Below are 15,058 nucleotides of genomic sequence, written 5' to 3'. Positions count from 1 at the left end.
TAGAAAATATCTGAAGGGTGTTGCAGTGTTAGAAATCAATTTAAGTATTCTAAATTTTAACATTATTTTGCTGAAAAGAGTTAAATTACGTAGAAGATAAAAGAATAAAAACATGGAAGAAACTATATTTTATTCGGTAATAATACATAATATATTACTTTTGCCTGATGTTGTATGAGATAAATTATTGCATTACATATTCATATCGTATAAACTCTACGAAGATATGAAGAAACTGGTTTGCGAACAAGTTAATCTAGCATGTTAATGTCACAAAGCTCTGCTTTACCCACTAGAGAGATGTTATCGATACAAACAGCGTTACAACTAAAGCATTAATGCGCAAGCTTAAAATGCAGAAAAATTCGATGATCTATCAGGCTTAAATGATAGTCTGGATCATCGTGTACCTACTGTAAGTTAAGTTCGTTGAACCTGACTAACCGGCCAGGATAGTCACTTTCAACATTGAACCTTAGATGTCGCGAGCTGCTTTCTTGGAAGAGAAAGAGTAATTCGGTTTTAATCCTAAAATCTTTTACTTTTTGTAAATTTCTTGTTGATTTTTTTAAGAAAGAGATTTCTAGTATTAAATTAAAAATTATTCATACAATCATTTAAACAGCAACATTGTTTTGATAACGATTATTTTATAAATTGATAATTCTGTAAATGTTTGAGGAAATATAAAAATGTATCATACAATCTAATTTAAAAATTAGATGATAGTATTTGACATGATAAAAGGTTGGTTGTTCTCCGGATAAATTATGTTAAATTATCTAACAGATAAATCTGCGTCTAAACATTCAGAGTTTATTTGGAGGTGAAACAACCGGTTCTAAGATTTATGATTATTTTAAAAAATTGATATTTTAAGAACTTTGTTATGAACTATCATAAATTGACATATTCCAAAATAAAAATAAAATTGGATTTGAATAAATGAGGATTTTTAAAAGTTATTTAAATAAAATTTATCGTAAAAAATTATTGTTTTGAAAACTTTAACAAAATTTGTAAAAATGATTACCAACGATTTGTATTTATAAGATCAAAAAGGATATTAGCTTCTTATATTAAAAATGTGTGAGAAATAATATAAAAAAATATCATAAAATAAATTTTTGTAAAAAGGAAAACGAAAAATACAGATTTGTCACAATCTAATTATACTTTTTAATGATTGTTTAAAAAATGATTTAAGCTATTGTCACGTATCCGATATAGGTAATATCTATCACATACTTTCACGTATGTTGTACTTTTTTACGATCGTCGTGCGATGATCGTTTGCCATTACCAAACATTCCTTACACACCAATCATACATTCGTGTCTCAAGGTCTCTCATTTCAGTCGGTCATGACAATCTGTGGCCAGTTAGGCGATCTTTACAGACGTGAAATCGAGCTAGTAGGCCTTGAAGGCGCCTACGCATGGCGAGTCGTGCGTAAAAAGTTTTACAGATAAAATTAGGACAACGTATCAATGACGGAAAAGGATGTCATCGGATACGATGACGTGGCAATAAACTAGCTACGAATGTAGACGCTCGCGAACTACTCAAGTTTTTACATACCCGTATATCAGTCCATTAATAATTCGAGTATTTCTAACGTAGCTCTCTCAACGCTTGCCTCATTTAGATACAGGGATTTGTATATGAGAAAAAAATTTCGTTAAAATAACTTTAATTATTCAGAACTTTACTTATTCAGCAAATCTATAGCAACATACGGTCGGCTAATTTTTTATGTTAAAATAACAAAGTTGTACAGCCGAATAAAATGAGCGATTCTAACTAATTATACACTGAAAGAACAATTTTGCTGGAATATATATCTGAAATAATTATGTTGAACTATTTTAAAAAATTGTATCGGATATTTAACTTAATTACCGGAATGTCAAAACTGTTTGCAAACATTATTATGTGTGGGTGTCCTACATAATTATTTTGATGGCTCAACATAAAATTATTTTCTGATACGTATCTAAAAAAGTTAAATTTGTAGGTGCTGCTAAAATTGTATTTTTCATGTATTGGTCATAATGGCGCAACAAATATTTATTACAGCAATTTTTATTGTAACAAAATATTTGTTCAATGAGCGTACTGATAATTGCTTTTAGACATCTTTTTTTGTTATCTATATGTCGTTTTTTTTTTTTTTTTTGAACTTTTACATCCTAATTATAGGTGTCGAACTCACGTAGCAAGCTATAACTTCGCTGAATCACCTAATCTATTTTTTGATGATAGAAAAAAAGGGATTTTTTACTATTATTTGTTTCATCTCTCCTCCCCCACTTGCCTCATTTGTTCGCCTTCTGTATCTTTCAACTAAAAGATCGGTTTTAGAAAACTTTATTCCATGGAATTTTAGCAACTGTTTAGAAACAAATCACATCATTTTATTCGTTTAAAAATGTCAAGCCCATTGATGGCCATCATCCGACTTGTCAAAAGCGACGTGATGATTTAACTAGCGTTACAGCGCAGCGCTTAACGAAAGGAAGACGTAACTGTGCTTCAGTATACGCGGCAACTTTTCTCATTCCTTTCTTCTCTCTCTTCGCTCTTATCCTCGTGCAGCGCTTACCGTTACAGCCATCGGATGCTCTTTCGAGCGACAGTCGCATAAGATAAGCGCAAAGATAAACTATTAACGTGTCGCGCGACTCAAAGTTTCTGCTTCCCTATCATTTCTCGTTTGCTCGGGAAGCGCATATCATTAATTCAGCGATCACCGCCGTGTAATTCGCGAACTTCAAAGCCGTTTTTAAAGTCCGTCTGATCGATATAGTATCGTACGTTTCAATTTAATTTCACGCGGAGTAATGTGTGGCAAAGCAAGTCGATACACTTAAGCCTTTTCTTTTTCAAAAATAGCGCTTAATTCAATATCGCTTTGCAAATTAGTAGTCCACGGTCAATTGGCCTGCAAGTATGCGTCAGATGTATTACCGGTCAAACAGGATGCGCGTTTCATCGCGGCGGTGACCGTCATACGATCTCATCAAATATTGCCTCCGGATCGCCTCGCAGCTCCCAGCGCAGCGTTTTTTCGAACGGCCGTCCACTCGGCTAAGTATGCGACTCGCGCCGATGAGAGTGTTGCCGGTGTGTGCCAGAAGAAGTGGTAGGGTTAAAATAAAAGGGGGGAAAAAGAGAAAAGGAAAGAAACGAAAGAGGTGGGGGGAGACGTCCTTTATTCCGATGCATAAGCGTGCCTTGGTACAGGCATTAACCCTCCCCACCATTTTCTCTCCTTTCTCTTTTCCTCGCGCGCCTCGCGCACCGCAGCCTATAGTCATCGGATTCTCTTTTAGGGACCATGCCAAGACTGCCAGATGAAAGTATATAACCGGTTCGCAGCTGCAGCCAGTCTGGAGACCTGGGGTACATCGGCCGGTGTGCAACTGGCGAGCGCGCACCGTGGCGCCAGGAACGGATTCGTCGCCCGTGATCCCAAGAAAGGACACGTACGGTCATCTCCTCCGAACACATTGTTCCGAAAACATCCGTTAATCCTTTTTAGCAGTAGTAATCTGTGCCGAGGTAGAAAGCGAGAGCATAGAAGCGATATAAAATCTGGCTTTTAAGATAAACGGCGATCGAGATTTAAATCTAGATCTGGAATCGCGTAGCAGGTGGCCGGGTGTCCTTACGACCAACTCGAGAAGGTCGCTGGTGACTTTATCCTTTCCTGACGTCGCGGCAACATTGGCGAAATAACTTTGCGTGCCCCTTTAATCTTTCCGTTAGGAGTATTTTTAACATCATGCGTCACGCGGTTGCATTAATTTGCGGTATTCCTAAGTGGCTCGACTCAAGAAATATTAAGACATAAGCGAGAATTTAAACGCGCGACGAATTGCCTGTTTAGAAATCTTTTATATATTATGCTTTCTCATGCAGAGGTAATATAACGTCTGTATCTGTCATGATATTACGATGAACGTTTTGTGTGCGAAATTCATCTGCGTCTCATGTAGCACGATCTTTCGAAGCCAGATGTTTCAAAGCGGACGTTTATTCTAAAAAGATGTACGAACTGACCGAAGGATATCCGCAAATCATGCGTGAGACTACGATGAGGCGGCAAGAAGTGAAGAAAATGAAAAACGAATGTTGTACAGGCATGTTCAGGAATTGGCAAAAAATAGCCAACGTCATGTTGATTGTCAGAATCAATATTTCTTCATAGTAAAAACGGAAATCGTTATCTGTTTCAAAATTTTATATGCCTCAATATTTCTATCTCGATAATTTAACCGCCAAATTAAAAGTTCTTCATATTTCTGCTTAAGGGGCTACATATACTTACACAAAAAAAAATTATTATTAAATCAACAATTCATTGTTTCATATATAAGCAAGAATATAAAGAAAATTCTTTTCTTCGTGTAAGCAAATTATATCTGTTTAAGATTATAAATTCTACCAAGAAAATTTTATATTCTTATATATGAAACAATGAATTGTTAATTTAATACTATTTTTTTCTGTGTAAGTGGGTTAAAAAAAATGGAAGAAAAAAAGGAGAAATAATATCGAGAATTATATGGTCTAGGAATAGATAATTAAAAAAGAATATGAAAAAATGTATATCATATTGATAACTTTATCTAAACGTTTAAAAGCATTGTTTTTTAAAATGATATTTTAGAAAGTGATGATCAATATATTTTAAGAACTAATTGACCAATTAAGCTGAAATTTTGCACGGATGTTTTCTATGATTATCAAGTCATAGTTTATTTTTTTATAAATTTGGAGAAAGTAATGTTTTTTTAATCAAAAATTTCACATTTGTATTCAGACGATTATCATTTTGTAAGAATTATGTATTTTTTTTTTTAAATCGGCTATGTCAAGAACTAATTTTTTCATCTTTTATAGGAGGATATTATAATTTCTTGTTTAGATTAACTTTTTGAAAGAAAAAAAAATTTTCAAAATTTATCTTGAATTTTTCTTGTTCTAAGTGTACGCAGCCTCTTAATGTTCGCACATTGTCCGAGACCTTTGCAAAGAAAAACCAACTGAATGTTAGCTGAATACTTCATTTTCCGTATATTCCGCAAACATGCGACAGTCATAGTAGATGAATGCGGTAAAGTGACGGAAGATACATGGAGCTATGGAATAATCATGCATAACGCTCGACTTCTTGCGTTTAATGATCTTCAGAGAAACGCGTTTGATCTTCCGTGACGGAATAAGGCGCGTCCTCCGGCAGGATATTGTAAATCAAAATTGAAATAGCATATAAATATGACCTGAATGTAACGTTTCACAAATGCGTATGAATATCGATCGCAATCATAGAATATTTAACAAGTGTACGGAAATTGTTCAGACAATTGTAAAATCTCCTAAACTCGGTTTAAAATCTCGCTGTTTATGGCAGATACGACAAAAATGATAGGTTTTAAACATCCGCATCTTTTTCGCGTACATTTAAATAATGTATTCCGATATCCTATAAACTGCTAAAATTTTATTGCGAATTAATTGCCGTAGAAATTGAAACGACACTCAAAAACACGTTAATTGCTGTTACAAGGAACAGCATGGGTGAACGCAATCGTATTGGTCTTATGGAAACGAAATACGAGAGGGCAACGAACTTCTTTATTCGTAGAGCGACGTTAATTATCGTACGGTAAAACGGAATAATTGCAGCGTGATAGAGAAATAAAAAAGAAGTTACAGTAGCGAACTTTTTACACGCCGCAGCACTCGAGGCAGTTTACAAAACTCGGGACGAGAGCGAGGGATACGAAAGGGTACGTGAAGCATGCCTGCAAAGAGCTGTTGGAAGATTCGAAGAGGTAATGTCGCCCAGGTGCTCGACCGGCCTCTGCCGAACTCGCCTCCGCCCCCTCTCTCGCGTTTCCTTCTTTTCTCTTTCTTTCTTTCTTTCTTTCTTTCTTTCTTTCTTTCTTCCGTTACTCTCCTTCGGCCTCTTCGACTCGTCGCGACCAATCGGTCAGTTCCTCCTTTTCCACAACGCGGGGTCCTTCCTAGGAACTCCGCGTCCTTTCCTCTTATCCGTGCGCCATTGGCCATTAGCGACCGCGCCGTCCGTCCGCCGTATCATCGGGGCCCCGGCGCGGTAAAGGGCCCCTCTTACCGGGTCCCGCGGGCCAGTCTTTCGTCGCGCGTTCACCGGTACTCCGGTGCCTCCTCGCGTTCCGGACGACGATTTGTGTCTCCTCTCGGCGATCGGGCCATGTGATTTCTTCGAGTACGCGTGTTTCTACGTCGACTACCTGTGAGTGCGTCACGTGGCCGACCTGGCGATAAGATCACAAGTGAATGTGCGATAGGGAAACTTGACGTGGCCTCATAATCGCCACCTAATAATCATTCTTGTTCAATTCGTTAACAAGTTTGACGACAGTGTCGCGATCGCACGTATTAAAAGGGTTACGCGTTTCCACCGGGTTCTCCACCAATACTGTCAAACAAACGACTCCGGCAATCCAATCGCGGTGAAAAAGATTTCACATTTCAGTTGCATATGCCGCGATGATTTATCGATAGTTGGCCCAGATAGGCAACGATTGTTATAGATTGCGTCGTGATTTTAAAACGATTGACCTGTCGACCTTGAATACCGCACCGTCCAATAAATGATAGTGTCTACTGCACGTATTTCTTGTTTATTATTTTTTTTTTATACTGAAAATCGTGTCGCGCGCAATTCCGTATAGGAGTGATTTTTTGAATACGACTCGTTTTGACAATTGAGGCAAAAAAGATGTGTGTGACGTGCGTGATGGCGTAGGATGTGGTATTCAAATAAAGTGGCAACCTCTCCGGTTACAATCGTTCTCACGAGAAATTTGATATAAAATCAAAGTAGCTTTAGGAGAGTAAAATAAAAGCTTTAATTGACGTATCCAGTTAATAACGATTACCCGAGTCTATTCTCTCTAATTAAAGCATTTACAATTTAGCCTCAAGATTTAAAAGAATTTGTAGAATTGATATATTTTTCCAAAGTTTCTCAATAAAATTCTCACCTGTTCCTCAAATATTTTTTAATGAATTTTTCAAATATTTTATAAAATTTCTCAACGAAAGTATTAAAGAATAGTTTAATTAAATAACGTTGAAATTTAACCTTGCCTCTTCGCGTCTGACTTTCACGAGTTGATCCTCGATTCTAAATAAACGATTGTCGTCCATTTAATTTAAATTTATTATTCGCGGTGTCGTTATTAATTAAACGTATATTTTGATGCATAATGTAATACAAATTAATTCCTTCGCTCCTTTGTGCATATATGTTTTAGCGATCCGTTTGATGCAGACCAAACCAGTTGGAATTCCAGTTGCAAATGCCATATCGGCTATCATATGAACATGTAAAGGTCGACCGGTATTCACTTCTTTTCCAGTCGTCGAGAAATATCTCATTTACAAATGCATCCGAGAAATTTAGCCTCGTAAATTTAACATGTTCCCAATCGACGCGACCGCATCTACTTATTATTAGATCACGTGATATTATTATGGTCGTAAGAATATCCTAGCGAGTCCTTTAAAAACGCTGCTCGATTTTTCATCGATGAAATAGGAGCTTAAACTTGAAAAGGATTATACCGGGAATGCAGTTGGATGCATCGTGATTCCTTTTTTTTTTGTCGAAAAGTATCGGTAAAAGCAACGCGATGGTGAAACTTTTCGTCGAATTCGCCCGAAAACGAGAGTGCAGTGAAAATGCATTGCAGTGTTTTTTATTTTTATGTGAACTGAAAAACTACGTCTGCACGTAGCTCATTTGAAACTTTATCTCACAACGTATCCGGTGTATCGCTGAGAGAGAGAGAGAGAGAGAGAGAGAAAGAAAAAAAAAACATAACTAGTGCCGATCAAATGGGAAGTGATGTATACTTATTATGGCAGAAACGTTCTCAAAGAGATCCGTCGCAGCTAAGGTGAATTTTATCACGATTGATTAACCGTAGTTAAGGCGCTATATAATTAGGATTATGGCGAGAGAATAACGATCACATTGATACCGTTAGTAACAAGGGGGAGGAGCCGGGTAATTTAATAATTATCGCTACGACAGCGAGCAATCTGTCTACACGTGTCTGTCCTAATTTGATGATCGTATCGTCTCTAAGACAAGACGTGTGCGGCGGCAAAGCGCACGTGGATACCGAGATCGTACAAAGGTATCACTGTCTCCCGCGCGCGTAAAGCACGAAAATCTCGTGAATGTGGCATTGACGCATGAGAGGCTTTTAGCTGACTACAGTTATTTCGTCCGAGAGGCCTTTTAAGCGCAAGTCAGACAGGGTATGTAATTTTCATGTACGACTCTCTCTTCCTCTTCTTCCTTTTCTTCCCTTTTCCTATAGTCGACTAGGCGCAACGCCCGTGTCACGCACGCGGCCGCACGCCGCACATTTCGCACGAAATCTCGCGGGTGTGCATCGCACGCATCTGTTTTGTCTCGTCTCGTCTCGTCTCGTCTGGTCTCATCTCATCTCGTCTGGTCTCATCTCATCTCATCTCATCTCATCTCATCTCATCTCGTCTCATCTTGCTCTATGCGAGCGAGTGATGCGAGAGCGTGCATGTTGCAAGGAATCTTTCCTTTCATCTCTTTCCTGCGGTCTCGTCTCTCTTTTCAAGGAAGCAAACGGTTATAAATCTCCCCACATTTTTCTGTTTACGAACTCACTGCGTGTGTCGTGCGGAACGATCTTGCGCGTCCCTTCTCCGATATCGAACAATCGCTAAGAAGTTAGAGACAACTGCCAGAACGTAACGCTCGAGCGGAAGAAGGATTGCGCGGCTTTTCGTAAGGCGAACTGCTAGGCGGATCTCGGAGCGAATTGATGCGTCGCTTTTGAATACGTTAGCATCGCGGTATCTATGACGGCTGTGTGCCGGCAGGCAGACGCAATATTTATTAATTTAATGGACGGCCACTCAAGTATCATACAGTGAAACTAGCACGCTCTCTCGCAATATAACGCAATTTATTAATTTGAAAGCGCTTCAATTTCACGGGTTTGAAATTTTACTTGATTGACACGTTTGCAGGTGAATAAATAATGGAGCGCCGACAAAACGTCCCGCGCGCCTATCAAATTTTCTCACGCCCCGCCCCGGGATTGATACGCCCCATTATGTATTTTCATTTCGCTTTGAAGTGTACTTATTTCGTCTTTTTTCCCTGCTACTAGAACGTGACAGCGCGCGCCACGCGATCAGACTATTTGTATTAAATACTTTTATATCGTACCAAGAAGAATACAATTAAAAAAATATCAATTTACACGATTACAATCTTCAATTAATCGTTGATTTTAATCTTCATTTAAATATAAAAATAAAAAGAAAACAATAAAAACGAATAAAAACAGTATATTTTAATAGATTTGACAACAATACCATATTTTTTTACTTCAATTGAAAAAAACCCATTCATATGCAGAAAAATACATATTTTTATTTATCAAGAAATACGATAGTGTCTCGTGACAAGAATACGCGCAACACGAAGTTGTCAAATATTTCGAAATAATTTACGCAAATGTTCGTTCTGTAACGCAGAAATTTATAGTTATTTTGTAAACAAACATAAATAAATCTTGTTATTTTACGGAGCAATTAATCTCTACATCGCAATGAAATAAATTTTGCATAAATTTTGAATATTCAAAATATTTGTACAAAATTGACATACCTGTCATTACTTCTCAAGTTAAAGTTTTAACCATAAAAAATAACATCTTTCAATATGTCAAATAATTGTTGCTCACATTGCATAAAGTGGAAAAAAGAAGAAAGCAATGTTTGATTAAATGAATATTTTTTTTTGACATCTAAATATAAAGACGTCAAACCTAACTTAACAATAATTTTAAAAATCATTATTGTGACAGTCGCTCATGAAATAAGCGCAGTATAAGAATCAATCGCGGAAAGCTGTCAACAATAATATCGCTTACACGGCCTTTTTAAGCCGTGTGGGATGAGGATTGCTCCAACGCTGCGTCGATTCTATTAAAACGCGAACCACGGAAAAGGCAATTTCGATAAAGTAAAAACGTTTTCGTTTGTGAAACAGTCTTGCCATCAGGCTACTTTATCAGTGTACTCCATCAGCATCCCAAGTATCCCACCGTTTCCGTTCCGATGAACTCGGCTGAGATTAATTCGCGTTCAGCTGATTTGCTAATCTCGCGGCAGCCGACGCAGTTATCGTAGATTGCGTTTGAAAATCGTCCGCGGGATAGGCGCGATTGTTCCCGTCATACACTCGATACACTGACAGCACATTGTACGCGTACAATGCTGGTGTAATTTAAAACTTCTCAACGCGCGTAGCCGATGGTAAAAGCCGGATAGCTACTCGTTCGCCCACTCGAATAACAAATATTCGATTTCTTCTGTTCTGCGTTTCCAACCATTGTCAAATCTCCGAGTTGTTTTATAGGGTGCACATGACTCCTATTTCTGCATGCCAGAGATTAGTCGGTGTAATGACCGTTTTGTAACGCATCATCGAGATTATTAGCAATTTTTCGACAGCGGTCGAAATCTTGAAAAATTCTCTGATCAAAACTCTAGAAAAGATATAATTCAATTCAATTTTAAAATTAAAAATTTTTTAGGTTTTAAATTTTAATTGAACTCTTAAAATAAACGAAAGCTCTAGCATATTACATTTTACACAGTTTTTATGTAGCACATTATTATTTTGTACAACACAATTTTTATTAAATATTTTTCAAAATGTAAATGGGATAAAAATTTTTATTAATTTATTGAAAAGTACAAATTGTTAAACTATTACATATACACTAAACAAAATTGAATATTATCTAACCAGATCATCAATCAATCGCCAAACTATTGTATATAATGCCATACAGTATACAAAATTTAACATTCGTCACAGCTTGTCGCCATTCAATGCTTTAAATTTAGGATGCGTAGAGACATTTTTTTTATTGTTAAATCAATGTTAATCTTTTTTTAGCAAGAATTCGATTGTTGCGCCATTTTGCATATACATCTTTGTCTGTAAATATTATAAACTATCGTTATTTTCACATCTCGTTTCTCTTCGAGATCGTAAGTAATCGCGCGCGCGCTTTTGCTCTTCCACATTAATAATATTATTGAAAGATAATTTTAGAACTGTACAATCTATAAAGAGACGCTCGATGAACTTCTCGCGGCCATCAGAGTTTCGCAGGTCGAACGACTCGAAATGAATTATTTTGATAGATATCGGTTCAAGATTCGGCACAACCTTTCAAAAATAGCCGATCTAATTATCTGGACGAGTTCTAATCGGGAATTCATCGATTTCCGATACCGTCGACCCTTACGCGCGTATGATTCGATTCCCATTTCTCGATGGCACTCCGAATCATTTAAATGCTGCGCACGTTTTACGCAACGTCCTTTCTATCCTGCGTCGGTATTCTCCGTCACGACTCCCGTGACGGAGCGCACGAAAATGTCAACAGTTACAACGTGACTACGCTTGGTAAGCGCGGCGAGCTATGCAGACTTGCGCGCGGATGCAATTTCGTTCGCGATAACGTAACGAATACTCCATTATCGCCAGAAACTGACACCTCACCTCCGGCGCTCTCGTGGGGGTACGGGGATAAGCTTAAACCTAATCGAAAGTCCGCGAAGCTTTCAGATAAAGAGACAAAGCGGTTTAGTTTTAATATCGATATCGATTATACTTCTAATTAATTAATGTATTTCTAATTAATCGATATCACTTAAGAGCACATAGCTTGCGATTAACATACTTATGAACAACTGATGAAACCTAATCACGGAAGTATTAGAAAAAAATTTAATTGAATAATTAAGGAATTATTTTTATAATAACAGCCGATTCCGTTTACTTAACGTCATGCTCGGATATTTGACTGACGATCGTAGATTGACTCCTTTTCGAAATCATGTGCGAATCGACACATCTTGGGGGAGGGGGGAGTGTGAAAGTAATTGAGTTAGATCATATGAACGACAGTGAACACGACAGTGACACAACACGCTCCTGGCTTCTGACACGCGATTAATCGAATCTCCCGACTTCCGCATAATTTTGCGAATTTCAGCGACTAGTGAAAGCGATCTTTGCCATATAGAGATGGCTTCTTACGACATAGACGGATTTACTGTTGAAGATAGGTAACCCGTTTGCAATAAATACACGTATAAAATTTTTGCAGCATCCATCGAAAGGATCGGCCGATATCATATTTCGTTATTCGATGATAACACGACGTAGGCGATAAATTGATTTAATATATTTCCAATTTGTAAACTCTGCTGATAAAATATATCTAAAGTAGAAAAAATAAGGAATAAAAACTACTCCAAATCTTTCTAAATTTTTTACAAGAATTTGGAATTGAAATACTGTTGAAATATATTAATAATGTCTTTAATTGACACTGCAAATGATTAATATATTAGCTGATATTAGTAGTGTAGTGTGTATATTTAAATATCAAAAATTACAACAGGTGTCTTTTATTGTTCACACACACAGAAAAATATTAATTTTACTGCTATATAGAAAAGCGATTACTTCATTTTCCTTTTTTCTTTAGCAACGATTAACTTTAAAAAAAATGATAATTATCTTAAAATTGTCTTAAAATATATTAATCACAAATTAAAAAAAAAATTCGTTATTATATACTCAAAAAGAATTTACACTTTTTCGAAGAATATTATAAAATTGTTTTAAGTATTTTAAAACTTGCCAAGAAAATTTTCTTTGTAAAGATAATCATTACTCAAAGAAAAAAGAAAACACTAAAAATTGAGTAAGCGCTTTTCTTAGCACGAGAATAATATTTTTTGTGCAGCGAAAGAACGAATTTGCTGGTTTCAACATGAACGACGTGCGGTTCTCTAAAGTAGAGCAGCCGAGATTCTCCAGCAAGAGTGTTCTCGACATTGTCAACGAAATTGGGTTACTCTATGATACTACAGCGAAAATTCTGTCAACAACCTCGTTAGTCTGCGCGTAATAAACCGCAAACGTGTCATCGGTGGATAATGAGAGACCAGAAGAGTTACGATTATTTCTCCATTAGACGTTCTGCCGGTGGCGTATGAGTCATCGTAATATGCATTATAAGGAAAAGCAAACTAGGATTATTGAAACAAGGCAAAGGACAATAATTGACAATAATTGAGGAAACTGAGGCATAAAGGAACGCTATTGAGAACTCAATTTAGAATAAAGAGAAAGCTTACGTCTTCTCACTCATACGCGCGATGTAATCGTTTTATTTAGCAAATTTAGTAAATTAGTTTAACTCTAGAATGCTTCTCATATTGTTCTAATGTTAACACTATTCTGGGTAAAAATTCACTCACGTAATTAAAAACTTTTTCACACTTTTAAGTTTTCTTTTCTACTCAATATGTACATTAAAAGGTGTTAGATTAACTGAACTTACACTATTTTAATGTAAAAATAATATTATTAAATTATTTTAAGCTCTAGAAATTTTAACAAAAACTGTATTAAACTTGAATTAGAACTTCGGTAAAAATTCACTTACAGTAGCGCCAGAGTTTAATTTTACGAAACGTGTCGAAGAAAAATGATCTTGAGCTTACGTATTAGAACAGGTGCTGCGGGATAGATGATTGTGTCATTACGTCATTTAGCTGATATTTACGTACAACGAGAACGAAAGAGCCGCATAGCTCAAGTGGGATATAAGCGATCGAATAAAATAACCAATGTGTTTCGCCACCGTGAAATATATCGTAGATTTATAGTGCCGTAATAATCGTAACGATTCCTCGCTGGCGGCAGCACCATGTGCGGTGGCGAGCGTCCGTCGTGGAGAAAACGGGCTTTTACATTCTTCGATTGTCGTGATCGTTCAATCGATTCGTTTTAACGCTCGTTTTAATATCTGCGAGATATTAGCACGGCCGATTGCTCGCACTTGTGGAAATGCGGTAATTGCGGAACAGCACGCTGCTTGCACAGCACGGTGCGACGGAATCGGTTTTTATCGTAAAACTAGACGATGTGATAAAAGAAATTACAAAAGTACACACGTTATTCGTTTTTTTAATACGTATGAAAAATGCATTAAAATAAAAAAAAGTTTAATTAATTTTTCGAAGCAAGACTTTTAAATTTATAGATAAATTCGTTTTTGATTGTTTTAGTATTTACATTGACAATTACAACATTATTATTAATGTTTGTAACAAGTATGTATTTTGCAAATTTACATAAATTTTTACTTTAATAGCAATCTTATTTCATAAAATAAATTTAATATATTTGTGAGAAAAGGACACTTTTTTCTTTGAATATACGGAAATTGTTTCACATTCTCGTCTTCCAATACTGACCTTACGAATAATTAGGATCAAGAGATAATTTCACGTTTGTATTTGTAATAATAAGAGCTATCTCACCCCAATATTTTTATAAAACATCCATCCCCAATGGAATTCTCTCCCAGCGAGTATTCCAGTCGCCCTTCGGCGCAGTGGCATAATAATTCAGGAAAATCCCAGTGATTCCAGGAGGAGATCCTCCCAGAGACAAGTTCGATGAAACACAACAATGAGAATCATCCGGGAGGATTAAAACCCGGATTATATTGCGGTACAAAGCTACGAATCAAAATACTGCCAGGTAGAAAAAATTCGCGAGCGCAGAAACCGCGGTGGAGTCGTAAATTAAACGCATGATATTCCGCTACACTTCTAATTCGTAATTTTCTTTCCCCATTAAACACTTTCCCGTCATTGCGTATTGATTCATTTCTGAAATTTTATTAAACCGCCTTTCATCGTTCGCAAATATCTAGATACGATATTCTTCGATAGTCCTGTTGTGGATTATGGAAAAGAAATATGTGTTGGCGTTCTGAACACATAATTGCGTTAGGCATCGTGATTTATTACGTCCCTAGAACTCACCCTCCGATGCTTTTATTTATCGTCGCGTTTGGAGGGTTGCTATTTTTATCGACCATATAATCGGCGCACAACA

At 36.7% G+C, this 15,058-nt stretch overlaps 1 protein-coding gene across 6 annotated transcripts in view; it reads left to right on the top strand.

Annotated features, from left to right (window-relative positions):
• The window catches only part of LOC105205834 (tensin-1), a 122,160-nt gene that overhangs the window by 35,566 nt on the left and 71,536 nt on the right, over positions 1-15,058 (top strand). The window contains exons 1-2 of one of the 6 annotated variants that reach the window (XM_039449970.1): positions 6,167-6,286; positions 7,314-7,958. The exons of 3 other annotated variants lie outside the window; for them this stretch is intronic. In XM_039449970.1, the coding sequence (XP_039305904.1) occupies positions 7,920-7,958 (39 nt within the window). In that variant the 5' untranslated portion in view covers positions 6,167-6,286; positions 7,314-7,919. Of the gene's footprint in view, positions 1-6,166; positions 6,287-7,091; positions 7,959-15,058 lie in introns of those variants that run through there. 2 more of the 6 variants (XR_005574931.1, XM_039449973.1) reach the window with 2 other exon arrangements.

The sequence above is a fragment of the Solenopsis invicta genome, chromosome 5 (genome assembly GCF_016802725.1).
Source record: "Solenopsis invicta isolate M01_SB chromosome 5, UNIL_Sinv_3.0, whole genome shotgun sequence".
Lineage (NCBI taxonomy): Eukaryota > Metazoa > Arthropoda > Insecta > Hymenoptera > Formicidae > Solenopsis > Solenopsis invicta.
This window is presented reverse-complemented; position numbering and strand designations above follow the sequence as displayed.